Source organism: Bombina bombina, chromosome 9 (genome assembly GCF_027579735.1).
Source record: "Bombina bombina isolate aBomBom1 chromosome 9, aBomBom1.pri, whole genome shotgun sequence".
NCBI lineage: Eukaryota > Metazoa > Chordata > Amphibia > Anura > Bombinatoridae > Bombina > Bombina bombina.
Window position 1 is genome coordinate 161,545,101 of NC_069507.1, and position 25,656 is coordinate 161,570,756.

The 25,656-nt window shown below is 36.0% G+C and overlaps 1 protein-coding gene across 2 annotated transcripts in view; it reads right to left on the reverse strand.

The window, feature by feature from the left end:
* TRIM8 (tripartite motif containing 8) overlaps positions 1-25,656 on the reverse strand; it is a 119,998-nt gene that overhangs the window by 33,914 nt on the left and 60,428 nt on the right. For both annotated transcript variants that reach the window (XM_053692465.1, XM_053692464.1), the window contains exon 3: positions 5,622-5,717. In XM_053692465.1, coding sequence (XP_053548440.1) covers positions 5,622-5,717 — 96 coding nt within the window. The remainder of the gene's footprint in view (positions 1-5,621; positions 5,718-25,656) is intronic.

The following is a 25,656-nucleotide window of genomic DNA, read 5'->3' on the forward strand; positions in this document are numbered from 1 at the left end:
AATAGTGACATACCACACAAGAAAAAAAAAAATGTTTTCAACAATTCAATTATAAAGTTTGATATATTTTAAATGCCCTCTTTTAGAAACAAGAAAGAAAGAAAGAAAATACTTTACTGTTCCTTTAAGTGTCATGAGAGTTACATGAAATGCATGCTGTTATCTATATCCTAAGATGATTATATTTCTTTTATGGCATTTCGGATGAATATCAAGAACAGTGGTCAGCCAGATTAATTCTTCAACCTTTAGACACAGTGAAACAGGATAAGTGTCACAGTGCAGTCTGTCACACCATCTGGGTATCATTGCATGTTGTTTCCTGCACAAACAATTGACATTTTCATGAATGTGATTTATCCAAAAATATTTGTTGGAAATGAAGATCTAAAATGTACTTATTTTGTGTAGTATGTGTGTGTAGTGTACTGTGTTTATATTGTGTGTGTATATTGTTTGTGTAGTGTACATATTGTTTGTGTGTTGTGTGTGTACATATAAGCATAACAGAAAAAGTCCACACTCTCAGGCTTTGACACCAGCAAATCAAGTTAGTGTGACATTTAGGGGATACCTAGGGCTTCTTGTCTCATATCTATACTATAATTGCGTTTGTAATGTCCGTCACCTTCGACATGTTGGCAGCGTGAATATATATATATATATATATATATATATATATATATATATATATATATTAGCCTGTGGCCCAGCACTCCAACCAATCAGGTGTATTCAGAAACTGGGTGCTATCCTCAATACTGTGTGTGTATATACTTTTTGCTCAGAAGGGCGCTCACAGGCGTTTTTTTTTTCAGTCCAACAAGTAATTTTTCTTTTCAATACATCAAGTGTTCAATTTGATAGTCATAGTCGACATTTTGGCCCCTACTTGGGCCTTCTTCAAGACAAATAATATCCAGCAACAGCTGTAAAGGACTTTTTTTTTTTTTTTAAAACGCCTGAGTGCGCCCTTCTGAGCAAAAAGTATATATATATACACACACATACACCCTTTAGAACAAGTTAATTAAAGTGATAGAAATTTAACTTGGTGTACAAATAGATTTGAAATCTTTTATAAAAATTATTTGTAGTTGTATATGTTGTTTAATTCATCATCTGAGAAGTAAGATTATATTTTAAATTGTGGTATTCTAACACCCAGCTCTGGACGCTTAGTTAAAACTACTTTTGATGTTAGCCAATTATTTGCCTAGCCATACGGCACTCATCTAAAAAAAAAAAAAACAACAACAAAAAACACCTTTCCGATATGCGCAAGCATTTTGAAATCCTTGCATTGCTGCAGATATAGGGAGCGGGTGGGACCGTTCTCTACATCACAATGATACAGAACAGAAAGAGAAACAGAGGCGGAAAATACAAAGAAAAATGTAAAAAAATTATATTTTATAAATACTAACCTGGAGATTACTAATAAATTCAGAAACTTTTTAAGGTCAAAATCATAATTTACAGGAGTTACTTTAGCTTGCGTATTTTATTAATTTCTAAATAGATATCTTTGTGATTTGTGATTTCATTTTGTAGAATGAATCTGTGATGGCTCACAGAAACTCAAGTTATTGTTTTAATAATACAGAGCTTTAGGCTCCTTCCAAGATGCCTAAAGTTCTAAAAAAAATTCCAAATAATGATTGATGAGAAACTTGATTCAAACACAAAGTTTAGATAGGAATAATTAAAAGTACTATATACACTATACAGGATAAATACACAAATAGATTGCACTCTTACCCTTCCAGTGATTTTTTTTTGGGTCAACATTCTAAACTTACCCCAAAGGATTTGTCAATTTCCCTGATTCCATTTACATGGTCATTTATAGAGGTTCCCTGAAAATGGCCTGCCTAGTTAAATGAAATCATTGCACAACAATGACAGTTTAAATCGATTGCCTTTCCTAAATTCACGTTAATTTAAATACCAAATTCACTAGTGCCTTATTTCTGTTTCTGAAGATAATAGTCTTCAAGTCCAACTCAGCGCCAATTATGGATGATAATGACAGTTGCCAAGGAACACGTACTGGAACACTGGGATGGATATAATGGATATAATATAATAGTTTTGAGAGTTGCTGTATATATTATATGTTGTGTCTATTCAAAATAGATACATTATACTTTTTAAAATTATTTAAACAATATAAGAAACATTTAGTATATTTTTAGTGCTATGATGTTTCAACGTTTATCTTAAAGGGACAGGAAACTCCCAAATTTTCTTTTATGATTTGAATAGAACATACAATTTTAAACAACTTTTAAATTGATTTCTATTATTAAATTTGTTCTATCTGTTGTTATCATTTGCTGAAGGAACAGCAATGCACTACTGGCAGCTAGATGAACATATCTATTTAGCCAATCACAAGAGACAAATGTGTGTAGGCACCATTCAGCAGATAGCTCCCACTAGTGTAGGATATCTGCATATTCGTTTTCAACAAGGGAAACCAAGAGAACAAAGCACATTCAAAAATAGAAGTGAATTTTAAAGTTTCTTAAAATTACATGATCTATCTGAATTATGCAAGTTTAATTTAGAATTCCCTATCCCTTTAAGCAGATAATAATAATTTTTATTATTATTATTATTATTATTAACATCATCATCTTTATTTCTAATGTGCCAACAAATGCCAATGCACTAGACAAAAAATAAATATGACAGAGAAAAGTGGATTGCTCCACAACTGTGAAAACAGCACCACATTAGTTATTTTGTTCTCTTTGAAGACATATGGATTGCTTCCTAGATAGTTTATAATTTAAAGGGACAGTCAAGTCCAAAACAAACTTTCATGATTTAAATAGGGCATATCATTTTAAACAAATATCCAATGTACTTTTATCACCAATTTTGCTTTGTTAGTTTGTTCTTAGTTGAAAGCTAAAACTAGGAGGTTCATATGATAATTTCTTAGACCTTGAAGACTGCCTCTAATCTGAATGCACTTTGACAACTAGAGGGCATTAGTTCATGTGTTTCATATAGATAACATTGAGCTCATGTACGTGAAGTTACCCTGGAGTGAGCACTGATTGGCTAAAATGCAAGTCTGTCAAAAGAACTGAAATAAGGGGGCAGTTTGCAGAGGCATAGATATAAGGTAATCACAGAGGTAAAAAAAGTGTATTTATATAACAGTGTTGGTTATGCAAAACTGGGGAATGGGTAATAAAGGGATTATCTTTCTTTTTAAACAACAAAAAATCTGGTGTTAACTGTCCTAAGGTCACAAAGGTGACATTTAAATACTCAAAAGTGATAAACAGTTACTGGTTTCTAAAAATAATCTATATATAAATTTATAGAAGGTATAAGCCTTAACACTAGGTTACTAGATTAAAGTTTTTATCAGTTTAATTCTTAATTTAGGGTCACTGTTAAATGCAAAGATATTCATTTCAATACATGTGGAATCTTATCTATGATAGAAAACAATTTTACTATAAATATTTAGACTTGCAGAGTAAAATAAACACACTAACTCAAGGAAAATGTATGAAAGATCCATGTTTTGATAGTTTGCTTCATTCAAAGAGGGTATTGTAAAATGTGTCTGTTTCTATTTTCATTAAAGGGACAATATACTGTAAAATAGTTTTTCCCTTAATGTGTTGCCAATTACTCTTCTACCCGTTGCAGAGTATAACATGTATGAGAATTTGCTTTTTAAGGTTTATTTGTGTATAAGAATTAGCTGGTTTTGTGTTTTGAAGCCACAACCTAATAAAATGGATTCAGCTTGTAGGTATAATCAGATCTCATTACTTTATCACATTGTGTACATATACATGCTTCTTTATCTTAAATCTGTCCGTAAACCAATCACAAATACTTGGAGAGAACAATGGAAAAATTAACATTTTATTACCTTATCTATTCTATATCCCACTGGGAGTGTAATTTATTTTGCTGGCTGTGTTTACACAGCTTATTTATGGTTTGGCCCTAAGGCCAAAAACTTTCAGAATAGGTGGGGATACCACAGGCTAATTCAACTATTTCAAATGCCAATATAAGGGTAAAGGAAATACTTGTAAACAATTTAATGAAATCCAGCAGGTAAAGTGGATCACTGGGAACAAATTTAAGGAGATAAATGTTTAGAGTAAACGGTCCCTTTAATGTTCTAGTGCTTATTAAATCTATATTGTTTTAATGCTTGAGTAGGCTTGGCCTGTCCACCCAATATAATTGTGGGTGCTTATCAACCATTAAGCATATGTATTTCTACAGCATCATTTGGGAACAAACCTACATTTTTTCCTAGTTTCAATATCCAGTTTATTATCTTTAACTTAAAGGGACAGTAAAGTCAAAACTAAACTTTCATGATTCAGATAGGGCATGCAATTTTAAACAACTTTCCAATTTACTTTTATCATCAAATTTGCTTTGTTCCCTTGGTGGTATTTTTGAAAAGCTAAACCTAACTAGGCTCAAACTGATTTCTAAACAGTTGAAAACCCCCTCCTAGCTCAGAGCATTTTGAAAGTTTTTCACAGTTAAACTGTGCTAGTTCATGTGTGTCATATAGATAACATTGTGCTCACTCCCGTGAAGTTATTTAGGAGTCTTCACTGATTGACTACACTGCATGTCTGTCAAAGGCACTTAGAAAAGGAGGCTGTCTGCAAAGGCTTAGATACAAGGTAATCACAGAGGTAAAAAGTGTATTAATATAACTGTGTTAGTTATGCATAAACGGGGAATGGGTAATAAAGGGATTATCTATCTTTTAAAATAAGAAAAATTTTGGTGTAGACTGTCCCTTTAACTTTAATTGCAAAATATGTTAGCATGTTTACTTGCTACTCGTTAATGTACATGATAGAAATGTGGAGATTTTAGTGTCCCATTAAATACATAATATATCATTTAGGCTTTAGGTGTTCAGTTGAGTAAGTTTAAAAGGGATACTAAACCCAAATGTATTCTTTAATGATTCAGATAGAACACTAATTTACTTCAATTATCATTTTTTCTTTGTTCTCCTGCTATCATTTCATTTAAAAAAAGAAGGAATGTAAACCTTAGGAGTTCTAAACAAAAAAAAGGGCCGGCTCCTAAGCTTTACATTCCTGCTTTTTAAATAAGCACAGCAAGAGAATAAAGAAAAAAATATAATAGGAGTAAATTAGAAAGTTGCTTAAAATTGCATGCGCTATCTGAATCACAAAAGAAAAAGAAATTGGGTTTAATATCCCTTTGAGCTGCATTGTGTGCATTTTTGTAGCTCTTGTGAGGTTTGCACAGAACACAGCCATTACATAGTACATTACACAGCTCCTGTATGAGGGAGCCAGGGATGTCAGCTTGTGACTACTGCACGCTAGTTAGGGAGTGAGGGGAAAACCCCCATTACAAATGTATGCATATGCAGTGAAAGCACAGCAAGGTTTTTCCTTATTCTTAGCAACTTTAACAACAAAATAGGTAATGCAGTAAATGACATACTTTATCTACACCTAAAGCTTTATTTAAATATCCCATATTTGTTTTTGTGTACACCGTCCCTTTAAAGCCAAGTAGCAGTTTGGTACATTTTATGCATAATTTAAATCCCTATGTTAAATAATTCTAACCTCAACAAGTCTCTTGTCTGATTCCAGTTTGTACAGCTGATCTTCAATATCCTGCTCTCTTTCTTCCAAGCGGTCCTGCTGCTTGATGAGCATCTTCTGCAAGAGAGGGGGGGGGGAAATAAGGTCAAAAAACATATGAAGGACATGGAAATACACACACACACATATATACATACAGGTAGCCCTCAGTTTACGCCGGGGTTAGGTTCCAGAAGGAATGGTTGTAAATTGAAACCATTGTAAATTGAAACCCAGTTTATAATGTAAGTCAATGGGAAGTGAGGAAGTTAGGTTCCAGGCCCCTCTCAAAATTGTCAGAAATAACACCTAATACATTATTTTTAAAGCTTTGAAGATTTTAAATGCTAAACAGCATTATAAACCTATTAAAATCATCACACAACACAGAATATATACAGTAATTAAACTAAGTTAAATGAACAAAAACATTTGCTAAACAGCATTTTAAACCTAATAAAATAATCACACAACACAGACTTCACTTGCATTTTTCTGCAAACAGTTCTTTCTATGCATTCCAATCTGGACTGATTTATAGACAGGAAGATCTTGTTCCTTTGAAATCTGCTCGATAGCTCAGGTCTGGTTAAACTGATTAATTTCAGCTTGCTTGGCTTTGCTGCAACACAAGCGGACAGCTCCACCTACTGGCTATTTTAATAAATGCACTGCTTCTCAATGCTTTTCAATAGCAGTCACATGACTGGTAAAAAAGGTTGTTATTCTGAAACGGTGTAAATTGAACCGTTGTAAAACGAGGGCCACCTATATATATATATATATATATATATATATATATATATATTAAGTCTCCAACTTTGACTTAGGGGAAGATTTATTAAAGGGACATGGAGCACAATTTGTTTTTCATGAATCAGATCGATAGAAGATACAATTTTAAACAACTCTCCAATTTACTTCTATTATCTAATTAGCTTAATTTTTTGTTGGTGTATTTTATTGAAGGAGCAGTAATGAACTACTCTTGAAAGCCAATTGCAAGAGACAAATATGTGCAGTCACCAATTAGCAGCTTCTGGGCCTACCTATGTATACTTTTTAACAAAGGATACAAAGAGAACAAAACAAATTAGATAATAAAAATGAATTAGAAAGTTATTTAAAATCGCATGCTCTATCTGAAGCATGAAAGAAAAAAAAAATTGGGTCCCTTTAAGTTGCATTTGCAGCGTGTGAGCATTTGTGGGGCAGGTTTGCATGAACAAGCCGGCAACCACAAATTTAAGAAGCAGAAACTACTTATTTTGCCTCTTCCACAACTCACAGGTGGTAAGATAAACCACCCCAGCACTCGCATATTCGGGGTATTGACATGCACCTTTCTCACACAATTGTCTGTGCAAGAGAGGGGGGCAATGTTAAATGTTGTCACACAATGTTGTATTACAAGTAGTGACTGCATGTGGACAGGTTCTCTACTCGCAACTTGTTCCCCTGCAATCTTCATAAACTTTACCTATATTGCATTTTTGTTATATAACAATACAGATGCTTAGACCAGGGCTGTATATTTTATGTATATAGAAACATTTTAACACTTTGTGTCACTGAGGATACTATTTAAGCCCTTTAAAAGGGTATGTACAATCTTAAAAATGCCCTAAAAAAGAGGCAATATATTGTTCCATTAATATATCTTTTTAATGGCTATAGGTAAATATTCCAGTATAACCACAGAAAAAGGTTAAATGCATTAATACATCATTTTATAACATAACAGCTTGTGGCTTCATTCCACCCACAAGTTTGTATGCTTCAGGATTAGTCAGAGTGAGAGGAAAAAAAGAAACAGATTAAACCATTAGGCCACAATTTAATTGCACATTAAACATTAAACCATATAAGGCACTGCAGTAAAAAGAATAAAACAGTCTACCATCAAATAAGCACACTATACACAACTGCAGTCTTAATTCTTACACATGAAAATGGCACATTCTGATATACAGCTCTAACGATTGAAAACTTCCCCTGTTAGTTTTGAGCATGTAACAGTTTTTAACATCTGTATAAGAAATACATGTTACATTTTTGAAAATGGTACAAAAAAATGAAGGGATGGCATAAATCTAAAACACTTACAGCAACTAATTACAGATTGTTACGTTCCATAACAACTGTTGGTAACCACAAATGGCAACATTATAGTCTGTGAAGATGTCTGTTGTTACTACCAGTTGTTATAGGAATAGTCTAGTCAAAATTAAACTTTCATGATTCAGATTTACTCCTATTATCAATGTTTCTCAAATAAAGATAACAAGAGAATGAAGAAAATGTGATAATAGGAGTAAATTAGAAAGTTGCTTAAAATTGCCTGCTCTATCTGAATCATGAAAGCTTAATTTTGACAAGACTATTCCTTTAAGTTTACAAGTAGAATGTAATTTAGCTTTGAGTTGGCAGACTGATTCTAAATGAAGAATAAATAGTCATCTTCCTAATAAAGAGCTTGCAATTTAAATGGAAGGGGAGCAAGTGTGATCAAATTAAATGTTAGACAGTTATATAATGAATTCTGATGAAAGGTGCAGCTTTGTTAAACCATAAGTAATCAGGATATATGTTCCACAATGCTGTCAGGGAGTAAAAAGTATAATACAATACTAAGCAAACTCTTGAACACACTGATAGTTCCAGGGGTGCTTTGCATTTCCATTTATTACAGCAGCACCCCAAAAAATTAGGTTGATATCTGCTTTGGATGTGCAAGTAAATGTGCTTTTTACCATTTACCAATTTGGCAGCATACACAACATCTAATTGCCGCACTTAATGCACAAGCAAGCATATTCATGATCCACATTAGAAGCTTGCAAACAAAACAAAAAAAACTATAGATTCACAATGCATAATATCTCTAGATAACATCTTATTCTTCTTGTGTGCTAATATTAATCTAAAGAAAATCAGATTTTTTTTTTTTTAAATAAATCATATAATCACCCTATTATTATTATCATCATCATTTATTTGTAGAGCGCCAACAGATTATGCCCCCTTTTTGGTATACTGACCACATGACTATGGCACACCCCAGGTCACTATTCCCCTCTCCCTCCCTTAGCATTCTAGGACAATACTGTAGACTCTGAGTGCTAATATATATATATATATTTTTTTTTTTTTAATTAAGCAATATTACCTCAGATACAGTTTTAATTGTATGAGATTCCTACACATTGTTTAATCATAATTGTCACAAAAACAGTAATCAGTTGAGTAGAGGTGAATGCCATTTGTTGGGCTATCACTAGAGCCATCCTGAAAAAGGAATTAAAGAAAATATAATCTAAATCCAATCTGTATTTTTATTCAGAAAAGGAACGCTGCTATGTGAGTCATGTTGTTTTCTGCAAATAAGTGCTAAGCTTCTTTGTAACAGTATTAAATACGAAGAATAGAAATAATGAAAATGACTAGAAACTCTAAAATTACTTATGGCTTTGTAGGTGTTGGGGCTTAAAATGTGTTACTTATTAAGGGGATATGAAACCCCAAAAAAATATTTTGTGGTTCAGACAGAGCATACAACTTTTTAAAAAAGTTCTCAGTTTACTTCTATTTTCAAATTTGCTTTGTTACTATGATATTCTGGGTTGAAGAGATACCTAGGTAGGCATCTGCAGCACTACAGCAGGAAATAGTGCTGCCATCTAGTGCTCTTGCAAATGGATAAAATTTTTGCAAAACTGCTGCCATATAGAGCTCCAGAAATGGGCCAGCTCCTAAGCTTATGTCCCTGCTTTTTAACAAAAGATACTAAGTGAACAAAGAAAAAATGATAATAGAAGTACATTAGAAAGTTGTTTAAAAATTCTGATTCATAAATCTGAATCAAGTTTGGGTTTCATATATCTTTAAGGTGCTAAGAGTAAAACAACACATTCTCCTAGCATTGTGTATGAGACCAAAAAGCTTTAAGAAACAGTCAACACAGTAGATTTGCATAATCAACAAATATAAGATAACAAGACAATGCAATAGCACTTAGTCTGAACTTCAAATGAGTAGTAGATTTTTTTTCTGACAATTTTAAAAGTTATGTCTTTTTCCACTCCCACTGTACCATGTGACAGCCATCAGCCAATCACAAATGCATACACGTACCATGTGACAGCAATCAGCCATTCACAAATGCATACACACTTATTCTTGCACATGCTCAGTAGGAGCTGGTGATTCAAAAAGTTTAAATATAAAAAGACTGTGCACATTTTGTTAATGGAAGAAAATTGGAAAGTTGTTTAAAATTGCATGCTCTATCTGAATAATGAAAGTTTAATTTTGATTGAGTGTCCCTTTAAAATATGATTTTTTTTTCCTTCGATTAGTAGCACTAAAACGTGAACTTTATTAACACGGAAAAGAAAATAATTTACAGACATATCTATTGTGCTTTAAATTATTTTACAAACAAGTAGCATTTCGCAGTAGGGACACAATGGGATGGCACTCCAAGTGCCTGCAAAACATAATGCTCCACAAAGATAATACTGCCCGCATAACACTTTAACATTGGTATTATACTTTGGCAAAGGGAAAGGATTTAAAATAAGCTTTTGACATTGCAAGATGTCTTTATTTTTCATTAGCTTTGATTTAATTTGGCTTAAAGTGTGGATGGTATCAAAATAAAATGTAGGCCTCAGTCACGGTACAGGATCAGCCAAAGTCTGTCACGGCATAGCGCCCACAGCAGATTCTGAGGAGATCTGCTCTAAAGTCTCCTGTATTAATCCCTCTGAAAGCTGCTTCTTGCTCCGGATGTTAATAGCTTGGAGGCACAGCAAGGACTGTATAAAATAAATAAATAAAATGGAGAGGGGAAAACGCCACTAAAGACCAATTTTGAGGAGATTATTAACGACAGTAAATTATTCCAGTTCTAGGAAAAGCCGGACTGATGAAAATAGCTGCTGAATTATTGGCACTAGGGGAAAAGCTGTCATGAAAACTTAATTCTGCCATCAAAGGCCTAGCAATAATATTAGTGCCCTCCTTGTTTTGCAAAAAAAAAAAAAACTTTATTTGTGAAATGAACCATTTTGACTGCTGGGTGATTCAAAATGGTTAAACATTCCAAGAGCCCAAAACTGCTGGCACAGAGAGGAAATTTAATCATATTTTATGCTTGTTGCCTTCAAACAGCTTATTCCAAGTCCTGACACCAGCCCTTGTATGGTCAAAATGGTCTATTTTTGAAAATCATCAAACAAAGGCTAGAGAGGAATGTGATAGGAAAATAGTAATGTCAGTATATGCCTGAAATAATCTGCAAAGGGCTAAGAAATCTGTGAAAGGTCATAAGAAAAGCATATCTGTACATAACATATGATGCAGTGTGTCTGCCTGCCTCTTTATTAAAGATAGATGCCCAGAACATTTTATGCCTAAGACCTAGCAGATCTCCCCCCCCCCCACTTCACGCATACACACACATGGGACATGCAGAATTTTGTTTGGGGTGGGTCGGAATACTAAAATTACAAAATGATAAAATGTTCCAAACATATTATCTCTACACATAAATAAATACAATATATACCTACAGTTTATAAGTTTAAAAAAAATACTCTAAAGCAAGTATCTAGCTATAGAAATAAGCCATTCTAATTCTTATTATAATAGTTTATTTCTAAGGGCACATTGCTATAATATTAAATTGCTACAAGGGTAGGGTCCCTGCTAGTGAGTCACTGTAAACCACCTTTACATTACGCCAATTGTAATAATTTTATACAAACCAATAAAGTTTTTTGTTTTTTTGTTTTCTACATAATTTACCATTGTTCATGTCAGGCAAGATGCTTCTTGGTTATACGTATCTTGTGTTATCATTGGCACAGCCTGTGTATGCAATGCAGATAAACAATAACACTTATTTAATTACATATTCTAGTCCATAAGCAGAGGAGGGGTTGCTTTATTTATTCTATTAGTTCTATATGAGGCACAGGATCTTTAATAGGCGGTACCTATATGCTACGCACATCACAGCTTCTCTATGCTTCGTGGCACAGTGTAATTCAGCAGAAAGAAGCCCTGATGTTTTACCTGTATATGTATAATGAAGCAGGCCAAATCCCTCTTTTTCCTCTCACAATTTAATTCGGCAGGCACAAGATCTTATCTGCCTGTTCCTTTATAGTGCACCATGAAGACGTTTCTTTATGTGCTGCAGCACTGATGAGCTTGAAGGTTTCTGTCCAATGTTTAGAAGCTTTTGCAGTGCTGCCTTGTCCATTAGGTCACTAAGGACAAAACCAGCCAATGTCGCTTATATAAAGAAATATTCAGAGTGAATATTAAAGTGCACATTAAACTACCGCACACACAATATATATTAACCATGGACTTTTAATACCAGCAGATAATGCAAGGGGTATGGACTATGCTCCAGCAATGTTTACACTTTATACCACTGGCCTATAGTTTTAGTAATAAAGCAATCTAAAGAATTAAAGCATTTTATTTTTCCATTTTAGTATCCCTAGAGGAACATTGTACAGCATGTAAGGCACAGATATTTCAAATGCAAGGTCTTAGGAAGAAAATCAGGTAAATAGGTAAAAAAATGCTGTTATCAGCAAGCAGTAGCTGATTCTGACCAAAGGGCGTAACTACAGGGGTCTCAGAGGTTTTAACTTAATCTGGGTGCACAGTTTTTAGGGGCCCATTTGACCCTACAAACAGTAGTGGTGTTGCTACAGAGATACCTGGTGGATCCCAGGCTGAACCTGATTCCTGTATGGCACCTCTGTGTGCCCCACAGTGCTCACAGTGAAAGGAAAGTGTTTGAATTTGACAAAATGAAGGCAGGGTTTCCAAGATGGCTGCCACAGTGCTGCTGTACAGAAAACCTGCAACCATATTTGTACAGGAAGTGCCTATCCTCTGGTATATATTAACCAAGGTGTAAGGTTAACACACAATAACACAGAAACAGCTCTTCTTGCACCTACCGACTCAGCTTCTGCTGATACCCCCTTGTTAGTATTTTATACTTCATGACAAAGTATTTTATAAGTCATGACTGAAATTATTTTATACGTCATGACTGAAATTATTTTATACTTCATGCCTAAAAGTATTTTATACTTCATGCCTAAAAGTATTTTATACTTCATGCCTAAAAGTATTTTATACTTCATGCCTAAAAGTATTTTATACTTCATGCCTAAAAGTATTTTATACTTCATGCCTAAAAGTATTTTATACTTCATGCCTAAAAGTATTTTATACTTCATGCCTAAAAGTATTTTATACTTCATGCCTAAAAGTATTTTATACTTCATGCCTAAAAGTATTTTATACTTCATGCCTAAAAGTATTTTATACTTCATGCCTGAAAGTATTTTATACTTCATGCCTGAAAGTATTTTATACTTCATGCCTGAAAGTATTTTATACTTCATGCCTAAAAGTATTTTATACTTCATGCCTAAAAGTATTTTATACTTCATGCCTGAAAGTATTTTATACTTCATGCCTAAAAGTATTTTATACTTCATGCCTAAAAGTATTTTATACTTCATGACTGAAAGTATTTTATGAGTGCAGAAATATAGCGCTAATAACTAAAGTAGACCTAGGCCACTCTAAAAACAATCACCCCTAGATTGTCACAAGTATACAAATGTAGAAAAAATAAGAGGGCGCTGAAGCTAAGATCCCACCACACTTAGTAAAAATATTAAAGACAATGGTTGGAAAATAAATCACTTTACTTAACATATAATCATATAATAATACAAGATAAAGATAAAAGGACAAGAGAAAAAAGGGACGTCTCCCTTAATAAAATATGAAAAAAATAAATTGAATTGCCACCTTTAAAAGATAAAATTGTGTGCTAGAGTTAGTTAAAATATTTACTTATATTCAATGAGCGTTATTCATCCAGTAATGATGGCTACACTTTAATGAGTAGCTACTCTTTTGAAACAATGTTCATTGTATGAGCCGATCAAAGAGGAAGACGTGTTACTGTCCATAAAACAGTTATAACATAGAGAAATTGTATTATTATTCCTTGTGTGACTCTCTATGTTATAGTTCAAACAGTCAGAATACACACCTTGGAGTAAAGATGAATAGCGATCTTTTATAAAAACTCACACTTTCGGATGTATAGCAAGTAAGCGATTTCCTCCAATGTTGTTTTGTTTTTTTCCACTTGCTGGAGCTGAACCAGGTCAGCGTGTTTGGAAACTGCTTGTCAGTGCAATGTGCTTAGCTGTTTGTTTCCGAAGGTGAGAAATGGAATCCACGGACCCGCACTTAGCGTGAATCACGCGCGGGTTTAAAAATTCTTCTAGGTACCTAGATAAGAAATAAGATAACAGTCCTTTGTGGGGAACAACTGGAGATCAGTCTACGCGTTTCGCCCGTTAACAGGGCTTTATCAAGATCTTTGATAAAGCCCTGTTAACGGGCGAAACGCGTAGACTGATCTCCAGTTGTTCCCCACAAAGGACTGTTATCTTATTTCTTATCTAGGTACCTAGAAGAATTTTAAACCCGCGCGTGATTCACGCTAAGTGCGGGGTCCGTGGATTCCATTTCTCACCTTCGGAAACAAACAGCTAAGCACATTGCACTGACAAGCAGTTTCCAAACACGCTGACCTGGTTCAGCTCCAGCAAGTGGAAAAAAAACAAAACAACATTGGAGGAAATCGCTTACTTGCTATACATCCGAAAGTGTGAGTTTTTATAAAAGATCGCTATTCATCTTTACTCCAAGGTGTGTATTCTGACTGTTTGAACTATAACATAGAGAGTCACACAAGGAATAATAATACAATTTCTCTATGTTATAACTGTTTTATGGACAGTAACACGTCTTCCTCTTTGATCGGCTCATACAATGAACATTGTTTCAAAAGAGTAGCTACTCATTAAAGTGTAGCCATCATTACTGGATGAATAACGCTCATTGAATATAAGTAAATATTTTAACTAACTCTAGCACACAATTTTATCTTTTAAAGGTGGCAATTCAATTTATTTTTTTCATATTTTATTAAGGGAGACGTCCCTTTTTTCTCTTGTCCTTTTATCTTTATCTTGTATTATTATATGATTATATGTTAAGTAAAGTGATTTATTTTCCAACCATTGTCTTTAATATTTTTACTAAGTGTGGTGGGATCTTAGCTTCAGCGCCCTCTTATTTTTTCTACATTTGAAAGTATTTTATACTTCATGACTGAAAGTATTTTATACTTCATGACTGAAAGTATTTTATACTTCATGACTAAAAGTATTTTATACTTCATGACTAAAAGTATTTTATACTTCATGACTGAAAGTCCCCTTTATTTGCAGCACTGGTAAATCCTAGCCTTTCAGAAACGCTAGGATTTACCATCACTTTAAATATTGTGTACAATGTCCCTTTAATCATTTATTTTTAGAAGTGCCCTTTAGTGTTTTCAGCAGTGATAAAGACTGTTTTTTGTGCCTCATCTACCTAAAGGAACATAAAAACAAAACAAAAAAGTTCTACAGTTATAGCAGGTTATAGTAGGTCCTATAGGTCATGTCTTTTTACAGCTCCTAAAATAGAAAAAAAATAGGGAAAAAACTAGCACACCCCACTCTCAGCGCCATTTGGGTGCCAACCCTAATTCCTATGTGTACTGAACACAACCATCAAACATGCACAGGAAATGCATTCAAAGCTAATGCATCTATGCTAATCCTCAAATAACTAAACATTAAGGGGTTGATTTATCAAAGGTTTTCGCCAGCTTTTGAGCCCCTACGACTGCAGGTTCTCACAAGAGAACCTGCTCACCGTATTTAACAAGCAGCGGTCATCAGACCGCTGCTTTCCCTAACCTTCGCCACCTCTAAGATGGCGAAATTCAATCTCCACGGTCTAATCTGACCGAGGAGATTGACAGCTCCTGCCCGCCCGTGATTGGCTTGAGCGGGCAGGATACATGCAAGCGCAAAATAGCGCTCGTTGTGCAATGATAAATTCCTCCGGGGAAATTTGCCCGGCCAGAGGCGAGCTGCGGCGGACAGGGGCGTGTATATGCGCCCCTGTCCGCCTCAGCTTGATAAAACTAGCTCTAAGGGGTCGATTTATCAAAGGTTTTCATCAGCCTTTGAGCCCATATGGCTGCAAGTTCTCACAAGAGAACCTGCTCGCTGTATTTAACAAGCAGCGTTCATCAGACCGTTGAGGTGAGCCCGGTGGAGACGCAGGACGTATGACGTGTGACATCGTACACATGTGAGATCGAGGTAGCGTCCGAATCTCAGCTACTCGTGGTGAACCGCTCCAATTCTCCATAGGCAGCTTGCTGGACTCGTGTCTGCCGGGAGAAGCTTTCCTGTAGCTGGAGACGCCGGTGGCTCATAATAGGCAATTGAAGGCCATTCTGCCAAGGCCGCAACCTGCATTCAGCCAGATCAGATACCGGTACGCTGGATCTGAACAAGCACAGCCGGAGAGAGTAAAAAGAGCCAGACTCTCTGAAGTGGGGAGGAGGATCTCTCAGTACAGCCGGTGAGAGTAGGAGTGCCGGATACCTGGAAAATACTATAGTGTCACACTGGAGCGGAGAGGTGAACCCGACAGGACCGGTGTTGACAGGAGTCGGAGAGCGGGGGACTGCTTGGAGACAAGATAAAGATTCAAGCCTTGCAATCCCTAAGAAGCAGCAAGGGAGCTATACAGCTGCAAGATAGAGGAAGGACGCCAAGCCTGGTTTTGGTGAAGGAGAATCCTGATATTGATTGCAGCATCACTACAGTCCTGTAGCAGAAACTACATCCAGGCTGCAAGTATACATGAATATCTTTAAACCTTGCTGATTTGAACGAAGCCCCCACAGGAGTAAGAAATTTGCTGGTGGAAATACTGAGGTAAAGAGTGGAGTTCTTACACCCCTTTAAAAAGAAATAAAGGGGAGCTTGAGCGGTAGACCTGCCAAACTGGTTTTTGGTAGAGAAGGGGGTCCACAGATTTCATTAGTATAGTGCCACAGGAGAACCCTCTACAGACCGCAAGTATCTATTTATTTCCTCTTACTTGACTATTGACCTGTTTGGGGGACTGCTATGACATTGAACCCTTAAGCTGCAAGCCAAGACTTCTTGTTGTGTGCCCCTATTTTTTATTTTTTTTCTCTGCATATTGGATGGTACCATGCTGATTCTCCTCCCAGGAGTATAAAGGGGCTTATATTAGGAGAGGATTATACAAATATTCTTTATTATTAGCCCTATTGCTTAATTAATAGAAGAAACATTGCACTCTCTGTATACTAATGGGTATTAAGTTGACTCTTTTTCCAGGGGAGCATAAAGGGGCTAACATCAGGAGAGGATAATAAAAGTAAAAGGGGGACTTACTCCTTTAAGAGTTGACCTAAAACTGACACAATACTAAGAAGTGTCATCTTATAGTGAATTTAAGAAGTAGGAGATTCTGGACTTACAGTATAAATGTAATCTAGTCATCAAACACTCTAAAGAGATTTCTATATATCACATGCTAACTATATGTTTTTTTTTTTTTTTCATTAAGGCTAATGTTGCAATGTCTTATTAAGATAAGAATTTTAGATGATGAATAAGTTGTGTCATTGAAATGTATATAATATTGGTGCTAAGTTGTGATGTATGCCAGCTATATAATAACTTCCTTAAATAAGAAATGTTAAAATAATGACTGGAGTTAAGGATCCCTAGAAACTGTATAGAAGTTTAAATAATTTCTATACTGAACAGATCAATATAACAAGCAGCGTTCATCAGACCGCTGCTTTCCTAACCTTTCGCTACCTCTAAGGTGGCGAAATTCAATCTCTGCGGTCTAGTCCGACCGGGGAGATTGACAGTTCCCTGCCCGCACGTGATTGGCTGCGCACGGGCAGGGGGCGGGATTGCACACGAGGCGCAAAATATCGTTCGTGTGTAATGGTAAATTCCTCCAGGGAAATTCGCCCTGCCAGAGGCGAGCTGCGGCGGACAGGGGGGCGTAAATGCGCCCTGTCCGCCTCAGCTTGATAAATCTAGCCCTTACTTTAAAAACCAAAAGTCCTAAAACAACTAAAGAAACCTGCCTTTGTTCACATTTAAAAAATGCTGAATATTGCAGAGTCTGCCAATGTCACGCATATATAGATTTCTCTCACTTAAGTAAAAAAGCTGAACACTGATATTTTCATATCTGCAATAAATCTAAAATAATCTCTATGTTTCACAAAAAGCTGGTACATGGAAGATCCCTCATGTGGGGGGGGGGGGGGAGAAGGTATGCACTTGTTATAATCATTCCCACGCTTCCCAAATGAGGATTCTTTTAAAAAAAAAAAAGTGTAAACTCAGTGATGTAAGTGTGTTTATCTGCACTGAAATGTGTGTTGTCCTGGTAACGCTCTCCTAATTACAAATGCAGAGCTATATGCAAGGGAGGGAAAAGCCAACTGTATATATTGTAGATATCGATTATTACAAGCCAGAAACCTTGTTAAAATTCATTATTTTCAAGTGTTTTTAATAAGACACAGCATTTGATACCATCTTGTTACATTTTCAAATACAGTCCAAAAGGTTGCTTAGGAATATATTTTATGACAGGAGTAGACAATCTTTTATTGCTCTGTGCTGTGCTGTTGTAATACTATAAAGTGGCCCAGTGTTCCAGACTGATATTTGGAATAGGATTTGATGGTTAATAAAAAAGAAAAAGAAAGAAAGAAAGAAAGAAAGAAAGAAAGAAAGAAAGAAAGAAAGAAAGAAAGAGAGACAGAAAGAGAGACAGAAAGAGAGACAGAAAGAGAGACAGAAAGAGAGACAGAAAGAGAGACAGAAAGAAAGAAAGAGAGACAGAAAGAAAGAAAGAAAGAAAGACAGAAAGAGAGACAGAAAGAGAGACAGAAAGAAAGAAAGAAAGAGAGACAGAAAGAGAGACAGAAAGAGAGACAGAAAGAGAGACAGAAAGAGAGACAGAAAGAGAGACAGAAAGAGAGACAGAAAGAGAGACAGAAAGAGAGACAGAAAGAGAGACAGAAAGAGAGACAGAAAGAGAGACAGAAAGAGAGACAGAAAGAGAGACAGAAAGAGAGACAGAAAGAGAGACAGAAAGAGAGACAGAAAGAGAGACAGAAAGAGAGACAGAAAGAGAGACAGAAAGAGAGACAGAAAGAGAGACAGAAAGAGAGACAGAAAGAGAGACAGAAAAAACGAAAGAAAGAGAAAACGAAAGAGACAGAGAAAACGAAAGAGACAGAGAAAAAGAAAGAGAAAAAGAAAGAGAAAAAGAAAGAGAAAACGAAAGACAGAGAAAAAGAAAGAGAAAAGAAGAGACAGAGAAAAAGAAAGAGAGAGAGGAAAAAGAAAGAGAAAACGAAAGAGACAGAGAAAAAGAAAGAGAGAGAGAAAAAGAAAGAAAGAATATCAGATCAGATCTTTTGCACTGCAGCCTCACTTCAGCCACATCAGGCCTCAGATCAGACTCTTCTACGTACATCAGATGAGACTCCCGGCCTTGCAGCCCCACTTTTAGCCACAACATTTAACCACTTATCCGTATTAGATCATAGTCTGACCCTACAGCTCCTCTGTCAGCCTCTTATCCACGTCAGATCAGACTGACCATGCAGCTATTTTGGCAACCACATAAGCACATCAAACCTAATATCAGACTCTGTCCCTGCAACCCCTCTGTCACGCTACACAAACACATCAGACCTCAATTAGACTCTAGCCCCACAGCCCCCTCTCTAGCCATGCACCCACCATGCAGATCATTCTCTTGCCCTGCAGCCCCTATGACAACCACATATCCAAAGAACCTGAACCCCCCTGCCCTGAAGTCCCTCTGTCAGCTGTCTGATTGGTTTTCCCTGCATAATGTAACAAATGCACCAAAAAAATCACTCCAAGCCCACGTGCCACTAGTGCTGTTGGTTGCCAATTCCTGATTTATGATTAAGTAGTAAGTGCTCATATGACCTTGAAACATAGAAGACTATTGTAAACAGATTTTGTTTTGGTTGTCATGCCCTCCTTTATTTCTACATGTACAAAACAAAAGTTATTGTTTAATTCTATACCAGATAAACTCTCTATTATAGTATAATTGTGGAGCCATTCTAATATTTAAAAAAAACATTATTTCTTAAAGGGACATTATACACTAGATTTTTCTTTGCATAAATGTTTGGAAGATGATCCATTTATATAGCCCTGTACAGCTTTTCTTTTTTTTTTTTTTAATAATGTAGAGTTTTGCTTATTTTTAAATAACATTGCGCTCATTTTCAGACTCCTAACCAAGCCCCAAAGTTTTAGGAGAATACCGACGTATACCTACTCCAACTTGCTCCTGTTTGTGTAAAGAATCCTTTCATATGCAGAGGAAGGGGGAGTGTCTGAATATTTCCCAGTTTCAGTGGGTGTTCTAGCTAACAGAGGTAAACTGGGAGCTTCTAAGTAAGTTTTTAAACAGTTTTATACTGGATTTTTAGATCAGTATCTGTGCATGTTATTCTTCACAGTAGTGTCTATTACATGCAGTTAAATGAAAATTAGTGTATACTATCCCTTTATTATCAGAGTAAATAATACAATAATAGATATACTATTACATATGTAGGATGGGTTTGTGGGATAAAGGATTAAAGGGACATCGTATACTAGATTTTCTTTCCATAAATGTTTTGTAGATGACCCATTTATATAGCCCATCTGAGTGTGTTTTTGTAAAAATGTATAGTTTTGCTTATTTTTAAATATCATTGTGCTGATTTACAGACTCCTAACCAAGCCCCAATGTTTTAGATGCATACTGATGTATATATTCTGCTTCTGTTGGTATAATGGGTCTTTTCATATGGAGGGGAGGGGGGAGGATCTGCTATCAGCACCTTTCAATGGGTGTCCCAGGCTAATCTCATCAAGAGTGCTAAATTGGGAGTTTATATGTATGTCTTCTTAAAGGTTTTATACTGGCATTTATTATATCAGTATGGGGCGGACTGCACTCAGCCAGGCAAATAAGACCTGGACTGAGGGCCCAGCATGTACGGGGGCCCCACAAATGGCATCTCTATGTCTCTTGTTGTGTGCTGCTACACCTTGGGGTTGACAGCTGCCCTATCAGGTAACTAAGCAGTTAAGTGTGGGTCTTAGTGGGTGCCCTGGCCTTGTGTCTGGATCTGGGGTTTGTTGCTCGGGGGGGACCCTAGAGTTTCAGGGGTGTTCTGGTGGTTGGGGGCATTTGTCTCTGGACCCTTAAAGTTGGGGGTCCTCGGCCCCTGAGGTTCGGGGGCGGGGTGGGTGCCGGGCAAGGCAGGGAAGGCTACCATGTTCATTTCGCATAAATTTGAATATCATCTTGGAGTCAGCGTGTAAGATAGTGGGGGCCCCTTCCCATAATTTTTGCCTGGGGCCCTAATTGATCTCATTTGCCCGTCAGTATCTGTGCATATTCTTCTTTATAGTAGTGTCTATTACATACAGTTAAAGGAAAATTGGTGTATACTGTCCATGTACACATAAAATAAATTTAAAGTATGCTACTGAGAGCCAGGAAACGAAATAGAATGTTTAACACCACCCACGCCTTAATACAAATAATGTTACCAACCTATTGCTGCTTTCCATTGCTTATTTCCGAATGACTGTAGGAGCATGTGTCTAATGGTCAGGTGGCACAGCATCTTATTAACTGTGCTGATGACTACTTTGTGTTATTAAAAAACAGGTATCAGATGAGGGGGGCTGGTACAACAGGTATTCAAGCACCCATAGATAGGTGCAATTAGGTTACATTAGAGTCATTTTGAAAAATTAGATAGCAATTGATTAATTCTTTGCTGCAATGCTTTTAATTCAGTGTTAACATTTTGAAGTTCACTGTCCCCTGTAGTTTAAAGAAACAATGGAAAAACTGAATTAAACAAAAAATTCCGGCAAAAGGTCAGAACGTGAAAGGTTATAAAGTAATAACAAAACATACAGTCATAATACTATGTGTCCATTTTACTGACTTACATTTTATATCATATAATGACCTTTATCATAATAAGAATTATATTAAAAAAAACAGTGAACCTAAGAAAACATTTGTTTTAGGAGTTAATGGTATTTTTAATATAAAATAAAAAAATGAATGTATGCACATCTGTATACCATCCATGCCCCTTTAGCAAGTGATAATTAAAAGTGGTATGTAAAGGGATAGAGAAAATCAAAATTAAACTTGCATGATTCAGATAGAGCATGTCATTTTAAGACACTTTTTAAAATTCAACTTCTATTTTCCAAATGTGCTTCGTTCTCTTGGTATCCCTTGTTGAAAAGAATACGCACAATATCCTACACTAGTGGGAGCAAACTTGTTTGATTGGCGCCTGTACACATTTGTCTCTTGTGATTGGCTAACTAGATGTGTTCAGCTAGCTGCCTGCAGTGCAAGGATGTTCCTTTAGCAAAGAACAACAAGATTATGAAGCAAATTTGATAATAGATGTTTAAAATTGTATGTTCTATCAAAATCATGAAATATTATTTTGGGGTTTCTGTCCCTTTAATATAGAACATTTATATTATATATTCTTTAGGAGTGCTCTATTAAAGGGACCATAAAGTCAAAATTAAATCTTGATTATTAAGATACAGCATGCAATTTTAACAAACTTTCCAATTTACTTCTATCTCATTTGCTTCATTCTCTTGCTATCCTTTGTTGAAAATTATACATAGATGGGCTCAAGGCAACAATGCACTACTGTGAGATAGCTGCTTATTGGTAACTGCACATATAAACTGCTTGTCATTGGCTCACCCAGTGTGTTCAGCTAGCTCCCAATATTTCAATGCTGCTGCTTCAACAAAGCATATTAAGAGAATGAAGCAAACTTAATAATAGAATTAAAGAGGAATGTTGTTTAAAATTATATGTTCTGTTTGAATCATAACAGGAAAAAAATGGGTTTCATGTCCCTTTAACCTTTTATCGCCTTTATGATGTTCTATTTCGTCCTAACCGCGCTGGGCTTTAGCACCGTTAGGACAAAATAGAACGGCCCTAACCAACTTAGCTATCCTGAAGCCAACAGCGCTTCCAAGATGCGATTGCGGTCTGGGAGGCCCGTGTCTAGCGTCATAGGGATGCCCCCCTGACCCGATCCCATCATTGAAATCTCACAATCGCGTGCACGATTGCGTGATTTCAGGTTTTGTTTACATCGGAACATTGTTCCGATGCAGACAACTTAACCCTGTCATCAAAGGGTTAAAAGCAATGTCAATACAAAACAACAATACACACCACGTTTCATCTGGACAATAGCTGAACTGTATCATTGTAAAGGTTGATCTACAGCAAATTTGTGAATAATTAATCCCCTGAGATAATGTTACAGTATTTACTTCATCTCAGATTAGTTTTGTTGTTTTCAAAATAAAAAAAATAAAAGACCCGGTTCAATAATCTGAGAGGATATACTGCCACTTCCCTTAGTTTGGTGATGTCATTTGGGTGTGGCACCCTCAAAAGGTTCGGTAATATACAGTATTTACTGGTGAACAACAAGTCACATAGTACTAACATTATCATATAACAATTTACTATATAATTAAACACAATATAACAACAAAAAAAACCTTTCCATTATTCAACCTGAAAACACTAAAAACAAAAAAAAAACTTGATTTACTAAACCAAAGTTCAGATAGATTGCCTCAGACTCTGCCAAGTTAATAAATCTGCAATTATCTTAGAGACTGCTGCTCTCTTTAACTCAGTGTCTCTCTGTACACTCCTATCAGCTACAGAACAGAACACAGGAAATCTCACTGGGCCTTGGTAACAGGACTCTAGGAAGGAAAAGATATGAAGGTTTCACTGCAAAAACAGGATGTCCGGCAAGGTTCTGCCTGTAAGCAGGGCCTTTTTTAAAGGGACAGTCAACACACATTTTTTTATTGTTTAAAAAGATAGATAATGCCTTTACTACCCATTCCCCAGCTTTGCACAACCAACATTGTTATATTAATATACTTTATAACCTTTAAACCTAAAAAATGTCTGCCTGTTTCTAAGCCACTAAAGACAGTCTCTTATAACATGCTTTTTTATTAGCTTTTCACAACAGGGGAGTGCTAGTTCATGTGAGCCATATAGATAACATTGTGCTCATGCCCGTTGGTTGTGCATGACACTGCACTAATTGGCTTCATTGCAAATTAACAGATAGTAAATAAAAAGTCATGTGATCAGGGGCTGTCAGAAGAGGATTAGATACAAGGTAATCACAGAGGTAAAAGGTATATTAATATAACCACGTTGGTTATGCAAAACTGGGGGAATGGGTTACTGGGTAATAAAGGGATTATCTATCTTTTTAAACAATAAAAAAATGTAGTTGACTGTCCCTTTAAAGCATTTTATTAGTTTAAAAAAATGCTGTTTTTTATGATATTTTATTTTACTTTCCCAGATACAATGCATTAGAGCTACTGGGGCCGATTTAACATTGTGCGAGCGGACATGATCCGAAATAGTGGATCATGTCCGCTGCACATCGATAAATGCCGACAGTGAAACATGGGGCATCAAGCTCCATACGGAGCTTGATAAATATGCCCCACTTGAGTTAAATACTGCCGGTTAACTGGAGCTGCATATTTGTAGCCAACCATCACCAACCTAGTCCTGCTTTGCGGCTCCTGAATGAACTTTTACTATGTCTTTAAACCAGGGCTCGACAAACCCAGGAGCCTGGGAGCCACTGGCTCCTAGAATTTTACCCCTGGCTCCTAACTTTTTGGGTTATTCTCCATATATCTATATACAAATCCAACTGTCTGGCTCCTAAAAATATGCCTGGCTCCTAAATATTCTTACTGGCTCCTAATTTTTGAACATATTTGTCAAGCACTGCTTTAAACAAATTAATTAGAGCATTGTATTGCACTATTATGTTCCTTCAATGAAATTCGTACTACATATCAATGCCAGGAGGGGAATAAAATGTGCATTTTATATTATATCTTACCATGTATATTTCTTCAAATCAAAATCAGATTTGGATACAATTTTAGGGGGCTTTGAGGGTGTTTTTATCAAAGTATTTACAAAAGTACACACCTGCCTGAGATCAAAAAATCAGTATACAAGCAGTTAATTATGATTGCACAGCCACGCTAACAGGCACGTTAAATTAATTTATGCTCTAAAGACAAGCTGTCAGAGACAATCAACAAGGCTCAGTAAACCTAACTGGCAAACACTCAACACTTTACTTATTATGACTCTCTTACCCATATGCACTTTCCCTAACATACAATACATGCTAAAAAATATATTTTAGTTGTGATTTTTATGTATACATTGGACCCTTACATTAAATAAGGTCAATATATTAAAGGGACAGAAAGGTAAAAAATAAAATGTTCGTGAGTGCATTTCAAATTAAAATGTAAGCCTTTTTGCATTATACTTTCATTAGCAAAACAATCCAAAGCGCACTGCCAAAACACCAAAGAGTTCTTCTAAAGAAGAAGAAAAGTGCAAACAATGATCATGCCATGTATACCGCCTGAATTGAATCCAATAGAGCAGTATTTCTCAACCGCGGTCCTTAAGTACCCCCCAACAGGCCATGTTTTCATTATAGCTAAACTAGACCACAGGTGAAATAATCAGCAGGTGGGTGAGAGCAGGTTAGTAACGTGGTTACTAATCAGCTAATTATTTCACCTGTGCTCTAGTTCAGCTATAATGAAAACATGGCCTGTTAGGGGTAATTGAGGACCACTGTTGAGAAACACTGCAACAGAACACCTTTGGGGTGTTTAAACCCTTTGATGACTGGGTTAATTTGTAAACAAATTGAAATCCCGCGATCGTGCAGGCGATTGCGAGATTTTAAAGATAGAATCGGGTCAGAGGGGCCTCCCTACGATGCTAGGCACGCCCTCCAGACCGCAATCGCATCCAGGAAGTGCCGTTGGCTTCG